The sequence below is a fragment of the Corylus avellana genome, chromosome ca2 (genome assembly GCF_901000735.1).
Source record: "Corylus avellana chromosome ca2, CavTom2PMs-1.0".
Taxonomy (NCBI): domain Eukaryota; kingdom Viridiplantae; phylum Streptophyta; class Magnoliopsida; order Fagales; family Betulaceae; genus Corylus; species Corylus avellana.
Window position 1 is genome coordinate 43,160,041 of NC_081542.1, and position 14,403 is coordinate 43,174,443.

At 32.4% G+C, this 14,403-nt stretch overlaps 1 protein-coding gene across 4 annotated transcripts; it reads left to right on the forward strand.

Annotated features, from left to right (window-relative positions):
• The first annotated feature begins 9,606 nt into the window (after nt 1-9,606).
• On the forward strand, nt 9,607-12,748 carry LOC132171462 (E3 ubiquitin-protein ligase RMA1H1-like). 4 transcript variants are annotated; one of them, XM_059582780.1, is made up of 3 exons: nt 9,607-9,761; nt 9,904-10,031; nt 11,859-12,748. In XM_059582780.1, exon 3 carries the CDS (start codon nt 11,904-11,906, stop codon nt 12,624-12,626), a length of 723 nt encoding a protein of 240 aa, XP_059438763.1. In that variant the 5' UTR covers nt 9,607-9,761; nt 9,904-10,031; nt 11,859-11,903; the 3' UTR covers nt 12,627-12,748. The 4 variants fall into 4 exon arrangements, with proteins under 4 accessions (XP_059438763.1, XP_059438761.1, XP_059438762.1 ...); XM_059582778.1 differs by lacking the exon at nt 9,904-10,031; XM_059582779.1 differs by lacking the exon at nt 9,607-9,761 and having other exon boundaries at nt 9,828-10,031.
• The last annotated feature ends 1,655 nt before the right edge of the window (nt 12,749-14,403 follow it).

Below are 14,403 nucleotides of genomic sequence, written 5' to 3' on the forward strand. Positions count from 1 at the left end.
GATCTCTCTTTTTTTACTTTCTCTCCAAAATGTTCTTCAACATATTTCTTTCCTTTACTTTATTTCAAATTTATCATGATATCATAATAACTTTCTTGTATCATTCTTTACCCGCCAAAGAATATGATTCTCTCCATTTTCAAATTAAATAGATAATATAAATTTTATAGTCATAACTTTCAAAAGAATCAATTGAGGTATTTTCATAATTTTAGAAAATGAGCCACGGGTTTGCTTGAGATTGCGTTTGAGGGATATAAAAGTGTTTTTAACACTCAAAAAGTCCATTTAAAAAAATATATATTCGTTTGGTAAAAAAAAAAAATTAAAAGCGCTTTTAAGGATCCAAAAAGCCTAAAATGTCAAAAACACATTTTTTGCAAAAGCTTAATAATGAAACTTTTGCCCAAAAGCTTTTTTTTTTTTACTTATATTTTTCAAACGCAATCCCAAACAGGCTCTTAATTTTTGGAGGGGCCAAAGTTTTTTTAACTTATATATATATATGAACTATTTTATAAGACAATGTGTGCAACAAAAAATATATTTGGTAAACTTCATAAATATGTATCAAGATTGATATATGGGAAAATTACAGTTTACCCTCATAAAGTTGACAGGGTTTTTCAATTCGAACACTAAAGTTTCAATTTTTGCAATCCACCCCCACAAAGTTTCAATTTTTTTCAATTCGACTGATATTATCCAAAAATTCTCATATTGCCCCTAATTTTTATTTTTTTTATTTATATTTTTTATGAAAAAATAAATAAATTTGGGTCTGCGAAGATGGCCAAATGGCCAAACCCGAATTTTTTTAAAAATTTTGTTATTAAAAATAAAAAAAATAAAAATTATGGGCAATATGGGAAGTTTTGGGTACAATTGGTTAAATCGCACAAATTTAGAACTTTGGGAGAGTGAATTGCAAAAATTAAAACTTTGGTGTTCGAATTGAAAAACATTGTCAACTTTAGGGGGGTAAACTGTAATTTTCCCTTGATATATTAATAAGATAATATGTAGGCATTAGTACAAAACAAAAAAATAAAAAACAAAAACACGTTTCTTAAATTGCATCTTACACTCTTTTTGAGAACTAAAGTTATTAAGCATCGAATTTGAATTGAAATTTTCAATAACTTTCCTTTTCATATAACTAAATTATTTATAAGAAATCCACCCTATATTTTGTTGCCAAAATGGGAATAAGATCGGTGTACACGTTATAACATAAACAACTAACAAGCTACAAGTTGAGCAACACAGCATAAAAGGTTGTCAAAACTAATTGAAAATGAATTAAAAATCAATAAAGTTATGCCTTCATAAATTGAAAGAGAAAAGTAATTTGTTTTTACACTCATTTAATTGGGATCGAATCCCGTCCAATTGAGGGGATAATTGGAGATTCTCTAATTGTCCATCTGGACTGTTCATTTTGATCCAACACACTATAGAATGCCACATTTCTCACTATAAATTTAATAATAAAATATCATTTAATTTTTAAAAAGAAAACCCATCTCAGCCATGGGGTGGCTTTAAAGGTCGATTGGGGGTGGCCAAACCACCCCTTGGGGCCTTAGGGGGTTGCCGATGCCACCCCCTAGGGCCCCAAGGGTGGTTCGGCCACCTCCTAGGGTCAGTCCCAAAAAATTGGCTTCGGTCACCTCCAACTGGTCTTTGGGGATGGCCAATGCCATCCCTTGTGGCCACCCATATTATTTTATAAAAAAATTTTAATTTATTATTATTTTCCTTTTAAAAATTAAATAATATTTTATTATTTAATTATAGTGGACACATGGTATTTTGTAGAGTATTAGATCAAAATGAACTATTCAAATGGACAAATGAAGAATCTCCCATTAATCCCTTAATGAGAAGGGATTCGGATCCAATTAATTGAAGAGAAAAGTCCCATCATTGTTTTTCTATGTAAGTTAGACTCCTTTAAAAAAAAAAAAAAAAAAAAAAAGGTACGCAAGTAAGACTTTTATTTACTCTTTATTTACATTATCAATTAAAAATGAAAAGAAATGAATTGAACATGAGATAAAACCGTACTTTTCACTTCGTTGAGGGGCTATTTTGAAAAGTCAACAATATATTTAAAGCCATAGTTTCTTAAAATGAATGAATCATCTACAAGCACTGGGTTTATTCATATTTTTATTTCCGAATAAAATAAATTTTTAAAAAAATTTTAAAGATAAAATATTTTACAAATTCGTTTGTAAAAGTTCCTACAACCCTTCCTTTAAAAAGTGACGTGTCATTTTCACGTGCCATTAAAAAAAAAAAAAAATTTAAAGTGACATGTCATTTTCAGGTGCCATTAAAAAAAAAGAAAAAAATCAATTTAAAAAATGACGTGTCATTTTCAGATGCCATTAAAAAAACGTCCTCCTCACAAGCTCTCAATTACATATATGCCAATCATTCCTATTGAATCCTATTCACCGTCCTGAGGTGCACGCAATTACATATTCTCAACATTGGCCAACGGGTAAATCATAAATGTAAAGGTTCAACGACTATATTTAGCTTATGGACTGACCAGAACGACCGTTACTTAATAGCATTCACATCTATTGAGCAAATTTTTTTTTATCTTCCGTCAAAATCATCATTTAAAAAAAAAAAAAAAAAAAACTATTCACATCTTATCATAAAAGGCTTATCTCATTAAATACTAATTGACTTTCAGATGAGCTTGTCAAGGGCTCGATCCAACATAAATGAAGTTATATTTTCGATCAAATTTACATTATATTATGATCATCTCACATGGGTTAAATCAATTTTAACCATATGTATATAAGTTCTTGAACACCCACTTGCAAGCCAATTTTTAAGGATGAATTTTATTTAAAGTTTGTATCATTTGGTATCAGAGTCAAACATTACATCCCGAGTTCGAGTCACGGGGGAGTACTCTATTAAGTCAGTGTCGATAGAGTATTCTATGACCTGCCATTGCCTTCCCTTTGTAAGCTAATTTTTAATAATAAATTCTACTCAAAATTTGTATTGTGTTTCCATTGATAAATAAGAAACCTTGACTAATTGGGTGTAAATGATGTAATGCCCCATGAATCTATGATACCACAGCCATCATATTCATCTCGAGAGTCAATATGTGGTCCGCCTATGAAACTCTAGGCACCATTGTTCTCCACTCTTCCGCACGTTATTGGAAAAAGCTGCTTGTAACTTGTTGAAAATTCAAATAGTTTTGAATTTTGATGTGTAGGGCTATTCAGCCTATTCCCCCCTCTTTTTCTTTTTGGGCGTTTCTGACTTTCTGTTTGTGCTAATAAATATATTTTATGTCCTTAAAAAGTAGTTCAATCGATTGGGACCATGCCTAATGAAACAGAGGTCACTAGTTCAAATCATCTTCTCTCTCTTGTGCGGACATATCAAATAAATAAATAAATAAATATATTTTATGCCACTTAATTTTTTTAAATAATACGACAAGTTGACGCTATGTATACTGTTAGAAGCCATAAAATAAGTTTATATTTGTCCCCAAGAGGTAGTTCAATCGGCTGGGACCACGCTTTATGAAGCGGAGGTCACTAGTTCGAATCTCCCTCCCCCCTCTTACGCGGACATGTCAAAAAAAAAAAAGTTTATATTTATCTTTAGAGTATGTAATTTCTACATATATTTTTAATATAATTAACGAATCACATGCATTTTTAAAATATTTGTGAAAATTACATGCTCTTCAAAAAAATATATAAATTTAATCAACTAAAAATAAAAAATTCATCCAACCCGTCCAATTTTTTATTTATTTATTTTTTTTAATACAAAAAAAGAAAAGAAAAGAAAAAAAAACTGTCCTAAAACAATCATGACTTATTGAATGGTTTAAGTGTTAAAATGGAGTCATATATGCCATAATATCGAAACAGATAGCAATTTGTGCAGTTATGAAGTTATTTTTTCTTTTTTAAAGTAATATGTTACTACTAATTAATGACAAAAATAAAAACCAGTGGTCTATGTTCTTCTGCTTCTTCTTTTTTATTTTATTTTTTGAGTAAATTTCACTTTAAACCTCTGAATTACCTCATGTTTTGATAAGCTCTCCAAACTTTAAAACCTTTTAATTTGAACCTTTTTTTTTTTAAAAAAAAAAAAAAAAAAAAAGTTTTGGAATTAAGGGTAAAGTTGAAATTTTATAAAAAAAGTATGGGGTATAAACGTCATTTAATATTTAAAATCTGACAGAGAAGGTTCAAATTGACTGCAATTGAAAGTTTAGATGTTCAAATTGAAAGGTTTTAAAATTTGAAAATTTTGTTAAAACACTCGATAATTCAGGGATCTAAAGTGAAGTTTTCCTTTTTTTTTTTTTTTTTTTTTTTTTTATCTTTATCTTGACCATATGTTCTTTTATATGGATCTTTATTATTTTATTGCTCTTCGAATAATAAATAGGAGAAAACTCTTCTAGAACTTGCGTGCATAGCATGTTTCAAGTAGCCTACCGTAAACCTATTAAAATTTTCTAATATTTATTATTCAAATCGCTAACGATTCTAATAATAAACTACTAAAACAATCCCAACAACATATTACAGAAATCTGAAATCAAAGTTGTTACTTGGAATAGAACGTGTCACCAATTGCATTGCCCACCAACCCCATTGCCAAGCTTTTAGCTTCTTACGGGTCCTGGAATCAGAAAAGTTGGATCCGACGCTGATAAGAGAGGACCACATGTCTTCCTCATGGAAAACGGAAACACCTTAATATTAAACTTTTCCACTTTCCCTTTTATTTGTATTGAGCCTGCCAGCAATACATCCTTCTAGAATAGCACAAATATTTAAATTTTGGAAAAATCTACTTTGCCTAGAAAGTTTTAGTGATTTTTTAATTTGAATTTCAAAGTTTAAAAATTAGTAATGTACTCTCTAATATTTAAAAAAATTTCAATTTAAATCTTCTGTTACTAATTTCCGTTAAATTAGACATAATTTTTTTAAAAAAAAAGCCTGCAGGTAATTACGTAATTTCATAGATTTCCGTCCAATTTGACGGAAATTAGTAACAGAAAGTTTAAATTGAAAATTTTTGAAACATTAAGGGAGTACATTGCCAACTTTTAAACTTTGTGGTTCAAATTGAAAAACACCTGAAATTTCAGGGGGGTAAAGTGGATTTTTTCCTTAAAGTTTTGAAACGACTTGTAAATCTATCATAAATTCAACATAAAATTAAAAGGTTAGGGTTGAGAAATCTAAATCGTTTAATTAAATGAATTCGATTAGGGTTGACTTATATAGTCTTATATTCATACTTCGACGCGGCTCAAACTCGACACACGATATAATAGCAAGCAATTTTTGACATGACCCACAAACCCGACACGAACCCAATACAAAATTAGAGGGCTAGGATTGAGGGTGTGACCTGTTTAATTAAATGAGTTGGGTTATGGTTGACCTATATAATTTTATGATAAATAATAGGTGTTCGCCTGGTCATAGGGGATATTATTTTTTAGGAAAAATTACAGTTTACCCCTCCAAAGTTGACAGTGTTTTTCAATTCGAACGCCAAAGTTTCAATTTTTGCAATCCACCCCCACAAAGTTCCAATTTTTTTTCAATTCGGCCAATATTATCACAAAATTTTCATACTATCCCTAATTTTTATTTTTTATGAAAAAAAAAAAAAAACAAATTTGGGGGTGCAAAAATGGCCAGATGGCCAAAGGGGTGGCTACGGCCAACCTGAATTTTTTTTTTTAAAAAAAAAAATTAGGGGCAATATAGGAAGTTTTGGATACAATTGGTCAAATTGCAAAAATTTGGAACTTTGGGGGGGTGGATTACATAAATTAAAATTTTAGTGTTCAAATTAAAAAACACTGTCAACTTTGAAGGGGTAAACTGTAATTTTCTCTATTTTCTAAAAATCAAATGATTGAATGAGAGAAATAAGGTCCAATTTACTTTTTGCTCTTTTAAAAAAATAATATTCATGCATAACCAAGAGAACACTTAACATTCTTCTAATTTTATACACATGCTTGGTCATGATCCGAACGGTGAGCTCGACCCTTGTACATAAATTGCCACCCCTACTATTATATTACACAGGAATTTTTTTGGAGCAGAGTGGAAGAATTCGAAGAGGAGGAAAAGGACACAATTTATATTATATAATTCTTATGGGCCAATTTTATAATATGTACTGCATAATTTGACTGGGGTTAAGATTAAAAAATTAAAATTGCTTTGGATCTTTTGAGGGAACCAAATTCGGGTTCAAATAATTAGAACATGTGAGGCTAATAGTGGCCTTTAGTGTTTTTAAAAGGTAGTTTAATCAGTTGTAAACTAAGCTTAATGAAGCGATGTCATTAGTTCGAATCTCTTTACCCTTTCTCTTGTGTGAACATAAAAAAAAAATTAAAAAATTAAAAAAAAATTAAAAAAAAAATCGTGGCCTTTAGTATTATTATTATTAATGAACTGTTTTTGTTGTGCCAAGCACGTATTTTGGCCCTACGTGGAACGAATCCCGGATTCGATTGGCCAATACCCTTTCTTTTTCTCTTTCTTTTTCTCTTTTAAGATTGTTAATTAAGAATCACGGACTTTTGGACACACCTTCCTTTTCATGATTGGAATTCTGAAAACTCAGGCTTAAAAAATAAATTAAATAATCAATCAAAATAAGACTTTTCATTTATTTTTTAAATTAGATTTATCTATATTTTTCTTAATAAGTTATTTTCCTTTATGTAATAATATTTTTATTCTCTTTTATTATATTTTCTTGTAAGGCTTATACTCTTTTTTTAATTAGTTTAGGTTTACTTTAAATTATTTTTTTTTCATTACTGATTGTCTCTTTATAAATAAAAAATTATCCAATATTATTTCGTATAGTGAATATACAAGACATAATCTATACATTTCTCTCCATTTTTCCTTTTTTTTTTTTCTTCATATTTTATTATTATTGTTATTATTATATATTCAACATCTTTATTTCCGAAAAATGTGAGATAGTATTTATTAACTCACTTTTACATGAGTAGATAGGCAACTTATACGAAATCTATTTAGCTAAGTGGATCAGGAAGATGCTCTCTCATATTGCGACCTAAATTACTTGCAATTCAAACAGTAAAGTTGTTGTAGTTCTATATCCAAAGAATAGCTTGTTTGTGATTGTTTTAAAGTGTTTTTAGTACTTAAAAAGGCATTACAAACAAAATATTATAAGATAATCAATCGACATTATATTATAATATTTATGATGTGATTGTTGAAACTATGCAATTTGGAGTAGTGATTTATATAATACCGGTGTGCATGAACAGCGCCGGTGTTATAATATTATAAAATATAATTAAAATAATATTTAAACAGTAAAAAAAAAAAAAATTATAACACCGGTGTGCACACTATTCATGCACGCCGGTGTTATATAAATCACTATTCATGCAATTTGATAAGATTATATATATACTATCATTTTATTTTTCTTTTCTTTTATTTTCTCTTTTATTTTGGTACTTGGTTGGATTATACTTGCTGAGCTATGGACTCACATATCCACTCGTGAAATTAGAGTAATTTTACACATATTTGGACCTTTATCCATGAGGCTATTTAGGAAGCCTCACCTTATGAAGGGTTAACTTTCTATAATTAGTTAGTTGCTACTTTTGAAGTTATATAATAGATGACAGGTTTTAATGTGTAGTAACAATATAAGTTTATAATTATATAAATGTGATTATAATTACATAAATGATAATTTTCGCTGCATGAGTTATATGGTGTAGTAGTGTCATGTAGAAAATCATACATTTTTTACTTTCCGATTGTTTTGAAAGTCGGGGCGTTATATGGTGTGTTTTTAGATATACTATTTTAAAGCTTGAACAAGAATTTTACCAAATACTTTCTGTTTTGTTTCGATGTAAAATGATTTATGAAAAAAAAATTTCGTATTTTTTGGTGTTTTGTGCTATGTAAAATAAAAGTTAACAGAAAATGTTTTCCGCTTGACCGATTTTTTTTTTTAAAATTTTTTTTTTAATTTTAGAAAAATGGTTTCTATTTTTGAGAACCGTAAACCATTTTTCGAGTTTAAGCATTTCATTTTCAAGTTGGTAACCTAGCCAAGTCCTCTCCGGGACTCGACCAAGACCTGCCAGAACTCGAGCGTGACCTTGCTGAGACCCACTCGGGACCCGCCGAGACCTGCATGAGACCCCACTAGGACTCGACTGGACCTGCACGAGACTCGACTGAAACCCAACCGGGACCTGATTAGGACACTGCCAGAACTTAGTTAGGACCTAGTTGGGACTCCACTTGGACCTGATCAGGACTCCGGGAGCCAACTAGGTCACCGCCAGGGGTTCGTCAGGACATTTTCATATATATATATTGTGATATTTTGTAAGAGGCAAAGGAAAATATTTTATGTCGAAACAAACGGAACAATTACATTTTTTTTAAAAAAAAAAGGATAATGCTAGACATCTCAATGGATTCTTCCCAAAATGCTTCTCAAATGATGTGGCAATCATTTTTTTGCTTTAAAATTTTTCATTATCTCTCCTTTGTCTCCCACTCCCACACAAAATAGTGCTTGCCACATCATTTGAGATGGATTTTGAGAAGAATCCCTTGGGATGTCTAGCAGCCCTCTTAAAAAAAGGATTAAATACTAAATATCCCTTGGGGTTTCATTTCTTTATTTTCTCCTCCCTAGGGTTTGATTTTTATCACAGGAGTTCTATGTGATTTTGATAATAGACCAAATTAGTCATTCCGTCAGTTGACTTAACGGAAGTTTACGTGGACTAATCAAATGTTGACACGTGGCACATGCTTAATTTTTTAAAAAAAATTTAATTTTTTTTTTAAATGTATTTTTTTTTTAAAAAAAAAAAGTAAAAAAAATTGGGGATGGTTTGGCCATGGGGGTTGGCCTGGCCATCCCCATCTGGTTGGATGGGGGTGGCTCGGGCTCCAAGGGGCTTCGCCCACCCCCAATGGTGGTTGGGGGTGGTTTTGGCCACCCCCTAGGCTCCATGGGGGTGGCTCAGCTACCCCTAGTACCCACTGGGGTTGGTTTCGGCCACCCCCTTGAGCACTAAGAGCTACCCCTAATTTTTTTTTTCTTTTAAAAAAATTTAATTAGGTGCCACGTGTTAATATTTAATTGATCCACGTGGACTTTCGTTAAGTTAACTATAATTAATTTGGTCAATTATCAAAATTAGAGGGACAGAGAGACCTGTAATAAAAATCAAAACCTAAAAAGAAAAAAAATAAAGAAACAAAACCACAAAAGGATATTTGGTATTTAACCAAAAAAAAAAAAAAAAAAAAAAGAGCTTGTTATGAACCGTATTTTAAATTACTATTTTCTTTTCAAAGCGTGAAACCAAAAATACACTAAATTAAATAGTTACGGGAAGGAACGGCACGTCAGCAGTGGACAGAGACACGGAATAAGGCAAGGGTTGCACCTTTATGTTGCATCACGACATCACGTAGAGGAGAGGTTCGTCTATAAAATCCGCACGAAAGACGCGCTCATCCATTCTCTATCGAAACGCCTAAATCTCTCTCTCTCTCTCTCTCTCTCTCTCTCACTCTCTATCTGAATCCCATTGAAGCTTATCGGAAGCTATCTGTCCCTCTCTGGCAGATCCAAACAAAGCACACTGCCTCTGATTCCTTATCACTTCTTTTTCGGTACGTGTATCTATCCCTTCCCTTCCTTCATTTCGTGTCGTTTCTGTCTTTTGGAGAAATAAATTTATGTTTTTGGTTTATTTTTTTGGATCTTGTGTTTTTGTTTGCGATTTTAGCCTTGTCTGGGGTTCTATTTTCATAGGAATGTAGGGTTGTTCTGTTTCTTGGGAAGAATGGGGCAAAACGGAGGAAAGTTTCTTGGAAGTCGCTTCTTTGCTTAAGGAATTCCTCCGATTTCCGTCTTTGTTTCCTCAATAACCAAACGGAGCGGTAACGGTTACGAGTTTTGCCCCCTTTTTATTTAAAGGGCCAGTGATTATAGGCATTTGAATGTTTCATTTTTGTTTTGTTTTTGTAAAAATGAGAGAATCAGATATGCATATGAGTTTGGGATCGTTAACAGCGAGAACTCAATATGACTTTGTGAAAGAATTACACAAAATCTGTGGATTGGTTTTCAGCTGAGAGGGTGACTTTTCTCTTCTTTTTTCTTTTTTTCAAAATTAAATTGAAATCGACCTTGATTCTTTTTTGGGTTATTAAAATGAACCTTGATTCCTGATATATTTGCAAGAATTTGGTTAAAAACGCGTGTTGGCTTTGAATTGATTTGCATTTTTAGCTGTGTTGGGGGTTATATAGGCCTGGGATTTAGCTATTCTTTGTTCCATAAACATCTGGTTGAGCTCTAAATTTGTCCTTTCAAGTCCATAGCCAGAGGGGTCTTGAATCCATCCAAAGTAAGTAAACATTTAGCTTTATTTTGAAGTGGAAGACTTTCTTTTCTCTATCTCTCTCTTATCAAATAAAAAGTTTGCTTCCTTGGATGGGCTAGATCTGTTGGTGTTTTTCTTCTAGTTCATACAAATCATATACTTCCTGCGTTCTAGTGTTTCCAATACCATGGCCATTAATCCCTTTATTCTTATCAATTTTGATACATGATTGGGCAATATAGAGTTCTCAGGCCAAACATAGAGTTGGCGATCAGGATCGGGATGATTTCAGTTTCTTTGTTTTATTTGAGAAAGAACTAAATTAAATATCGATATATCGCTAAAAGATTGGGTGGATTGCTTGGATAGCTCACTTTTAAATTTGTGCTTCTCCAACTTTTCTTCATTATTCTGGTGTCGTTGCGAGTTTACCTTTTGGAATAAACCTCTCAATTGTACATGGAGTTTACAAATAACATTTAATTATTTTATTTTGTTTTATCAATTGCATAAATTTTAGTAGATTCCCCTTTTGATGAGCTGGTTGTTGTTTTTGGTGGGTTATTGGTGGTGCACGAGTTATTTCATGCATATCTAACTAGGATTTTAAAGTTTTCTCATTGTTACTATTTCCAGTTTCTATTAGTCTGTTTTTTTTAGATGAATGATTGATTTTCATAAAAGAACACAAACTTACGTAAATATGATCTGGAAGGCTTGCTAAATACTTTTAAGGGGCTGGATTTAGATTAGTTTTCATATGTTCTCATATTGCATATTTTATCAATATGTTGGTTGATCAACCATTTGTTGTCACTTCCCAGTCGGCGTAAGATAGACAAAATGGAACGTGGAGTTGTTAAAGAGGAATAGTGAGAAACAGAATCTTTAATGACTTAGCAAAGCCAAAATAAAGAAATTTATAAAACCAGTCACATGTATCATCTGCAGCAAGTGCATAACTTTTAATTATTGCAATTTCGTCTCTGTTGCTTTATCTGATTAAAGTTTTGGTTACTTTCAAGTTTCTTGCAGTATTTATTGGATTGATAGGATAGGTTTTTTCTTCTTTAGCATAATGAAGGTCCCATGTTGCCGGCCTTTTCTGTTGGGTGCATTTTTTTTTTTCCCAAGCTCCAGCTAATAAAGTCCCATGATGGGGCCATTGACCAGGAGATGCTCTCGAGTACAAGTGATATTTTTCTAGTCGACTATTCTTATTACTTATCGTCTTCTATTCTTATTACTTATCATCGTCATCCAATCAGTAGTTTGTTTCTCATTCTGTTCGGTCTCGAGGTTGATGTTTAAATTCCAAACATAGTTCAGATACTGGGAATTCTGAGCACTAAACTGGTTCTGTTCCTCTTGTCTGTCACAGAGTCGAAGGATTATTGGTGGCAAAAAAGGTTCTGAGAACAGGTCCATGGCTTTAGATCACTACTTCGCTCGGGAGTGGAAATCTATCCAAGGTATAGCAACAGAGTCAGAAAATTCCAATGATTGCTTTGACTGCAACATTTGCTTAGACTTTGCACATGAGCCGGTGGTCACCCTCTGCGGCCACCTCTACTGCTGGCCTTGCATCTACAAATGGCTTCACGTACAGAGTGCTTCCCTTGCCTCGGATGAGCATCCGCAGTGCCCAGTTTGTAAGGCTGACATATCTCACACCACCATGGTCCCGCTCTATGGCCGGGGCCAAACCCTAAATGAATCTGAAGTTTCAGGCAAGCAATCCCATCGGGATATGGTCATACCTCCTAGACCAGCTGCATGTGGTGCCCAAACTCTGTTATCTACTACTTCTAACACTGGTCAACAGCTTCCATATCGTAATCCGTATCAGAATCAAAATTACAACCCTAACCTATATGGCAGTCATGAAGAGGATTCGACACCTCCATGGCTTAATCTTGGAGGGACTACGACCGGTTTCCACCACCCGGTGGTTGGCATGTTTGGGGAGATGGTTTATGCGAGGGTGTTTGGGAACTCGGCAAGCTTGTATGCATATCCAAACTCATATCACCTAATGGGTAGTAGTAGCCCTAGGTTGAGAAGGCAGGAGATGCAAGCAGACAAATCGCTGAACAGAATTTCAATTTTTCTTTTCTGTTGCTTTCTTCTGTGCCTTATGGTCTTCTGAACGCAGTGTAGGTTTCTCTCCCCCGCTGTTTTTTATACCTTGTAAAGAGTATGCACTTAAAAGCTTCATGAACATGGATAGAATACTATTACATATTTAGTAATATTTGAGATGTTTTCATCTTTCACGTGTTTGAACATTCGAGATGAAATACTAAACTCTGGTCCAATTTGAAGATCCACCTTCTTTCTAACCGGCATTAGATACATTGATCCAAGTCGTTTTCATTGTTTAAACTACTTTGAAGGTCGCATATGAAGCATCTATTAAAATGGCGGATTATGCGTGGCATTTTATTTTATAAGATATAAAGCATTTTATTTTAGTTGGGTGGGTTTGTCTTTGACCACGCAACAAAAATATCAAAGCAGTACTCTGTTTCTGCCAACTTGTGCTTGTTACCTGGATATTGACCTTGACAATCTCCAAGTAGAGCTGGCAATTTATTTTCTTTCATTTTCGTGTTGATTTGGGTCGTGTTAAGATATGAAACCCTTAACTCCAATTTGTTAATTTTGTGTTGAGTTCGTATCGTGTTTGCAGCTCATATAAAAAATTGTTAGTCCTTATGTCGTGTGTTGGGTTTAGGTCGTGTCGAGGTATGAGTATACTATATAAGTCAACTATAATTTGACCCACTTAATTAAATAACTCATCCTCAATCATAATCCACTAATTTTGTGTTGAATTTGTGTCGAGTTTGCGAGTTTTGTATAAAATTGCCATGTGTTATCCTAAAACAATTCTCCACATGATTCATCCCCTTGCCACTAGCCTCTTAGATCCTTTCTATGGTCTATTCAAGAAATTGTGATTGGTACTTTTAGGTGTATTAGGGGATTCTTTCGAGTCTGTTATCAACTGTGCTGCTCTTAACCTATTTGAAGATTAGCGTTGCTTTTGCTAAAGTAGGAGATAAGAAGGTCTCTCTTAAGAAATTCTAAGCCAACTAGGTCCCACTTGCAAATTTGAATTATAAAGGAATGTTAAAAAGGAAGACTCGTGTTTTTCTTGTGCACTCTTAAAATTGGTGCGATTTTAAATATTACCATTGAATTTGTGATAAATAATTATTGAATTTTTTTATTTAATAGTAATTTTAAAAGTTATATCAATTTTAGAAATTCACAAAGAAGATATATACGAGTTTTTTTTTTTTTTTTTTTTTTTTAAACATTACTTTGAATTCTATGATAGTCATACTAATGAAGGTAATGTTACAATTTTACTAAATCAGTATCCAACAATTTTAGGACTTTTGAGTCCATAATTCAGCTTCTAACAATTGGTATTAAAGTAAACACCACATTGCATGTATGTTCGGATTAAGAAGATTTTTGGGTCAATGGTTCGCTTTTAACAATTGGTATCAAAGTCGACACCACATCACATATTCGGGTTAAGAAGAGAATTGCCTATAAATAGTATTAAAATGTATGAATATAGTGTAAGTTATCGAATATTAACATATAAGTAGAGCTTCCGAAAAAAAAAAAAAACAGGAAAAATATAAAAAAGTCTCTCAAACTATCAGCTGTTTGCAATATAGCTCTCTAATGTTCCAAAAGGTACTAAAGTAGCTCCCAAACTACCAAAATGCATCAAAATGACCACTTATTTTTTTATATTCCTATCATACCCCCTCTTTTAACAAATAAAATAATAAAATTATTGTAAAAAAAAAAAACCCGATGGGCGAATAAAAAAAAAAAAGTTTTGAAATAAAAAATAAATAATTAGTCATTGTAGTTGGCTTAAATTACAAATTGCTTCATGT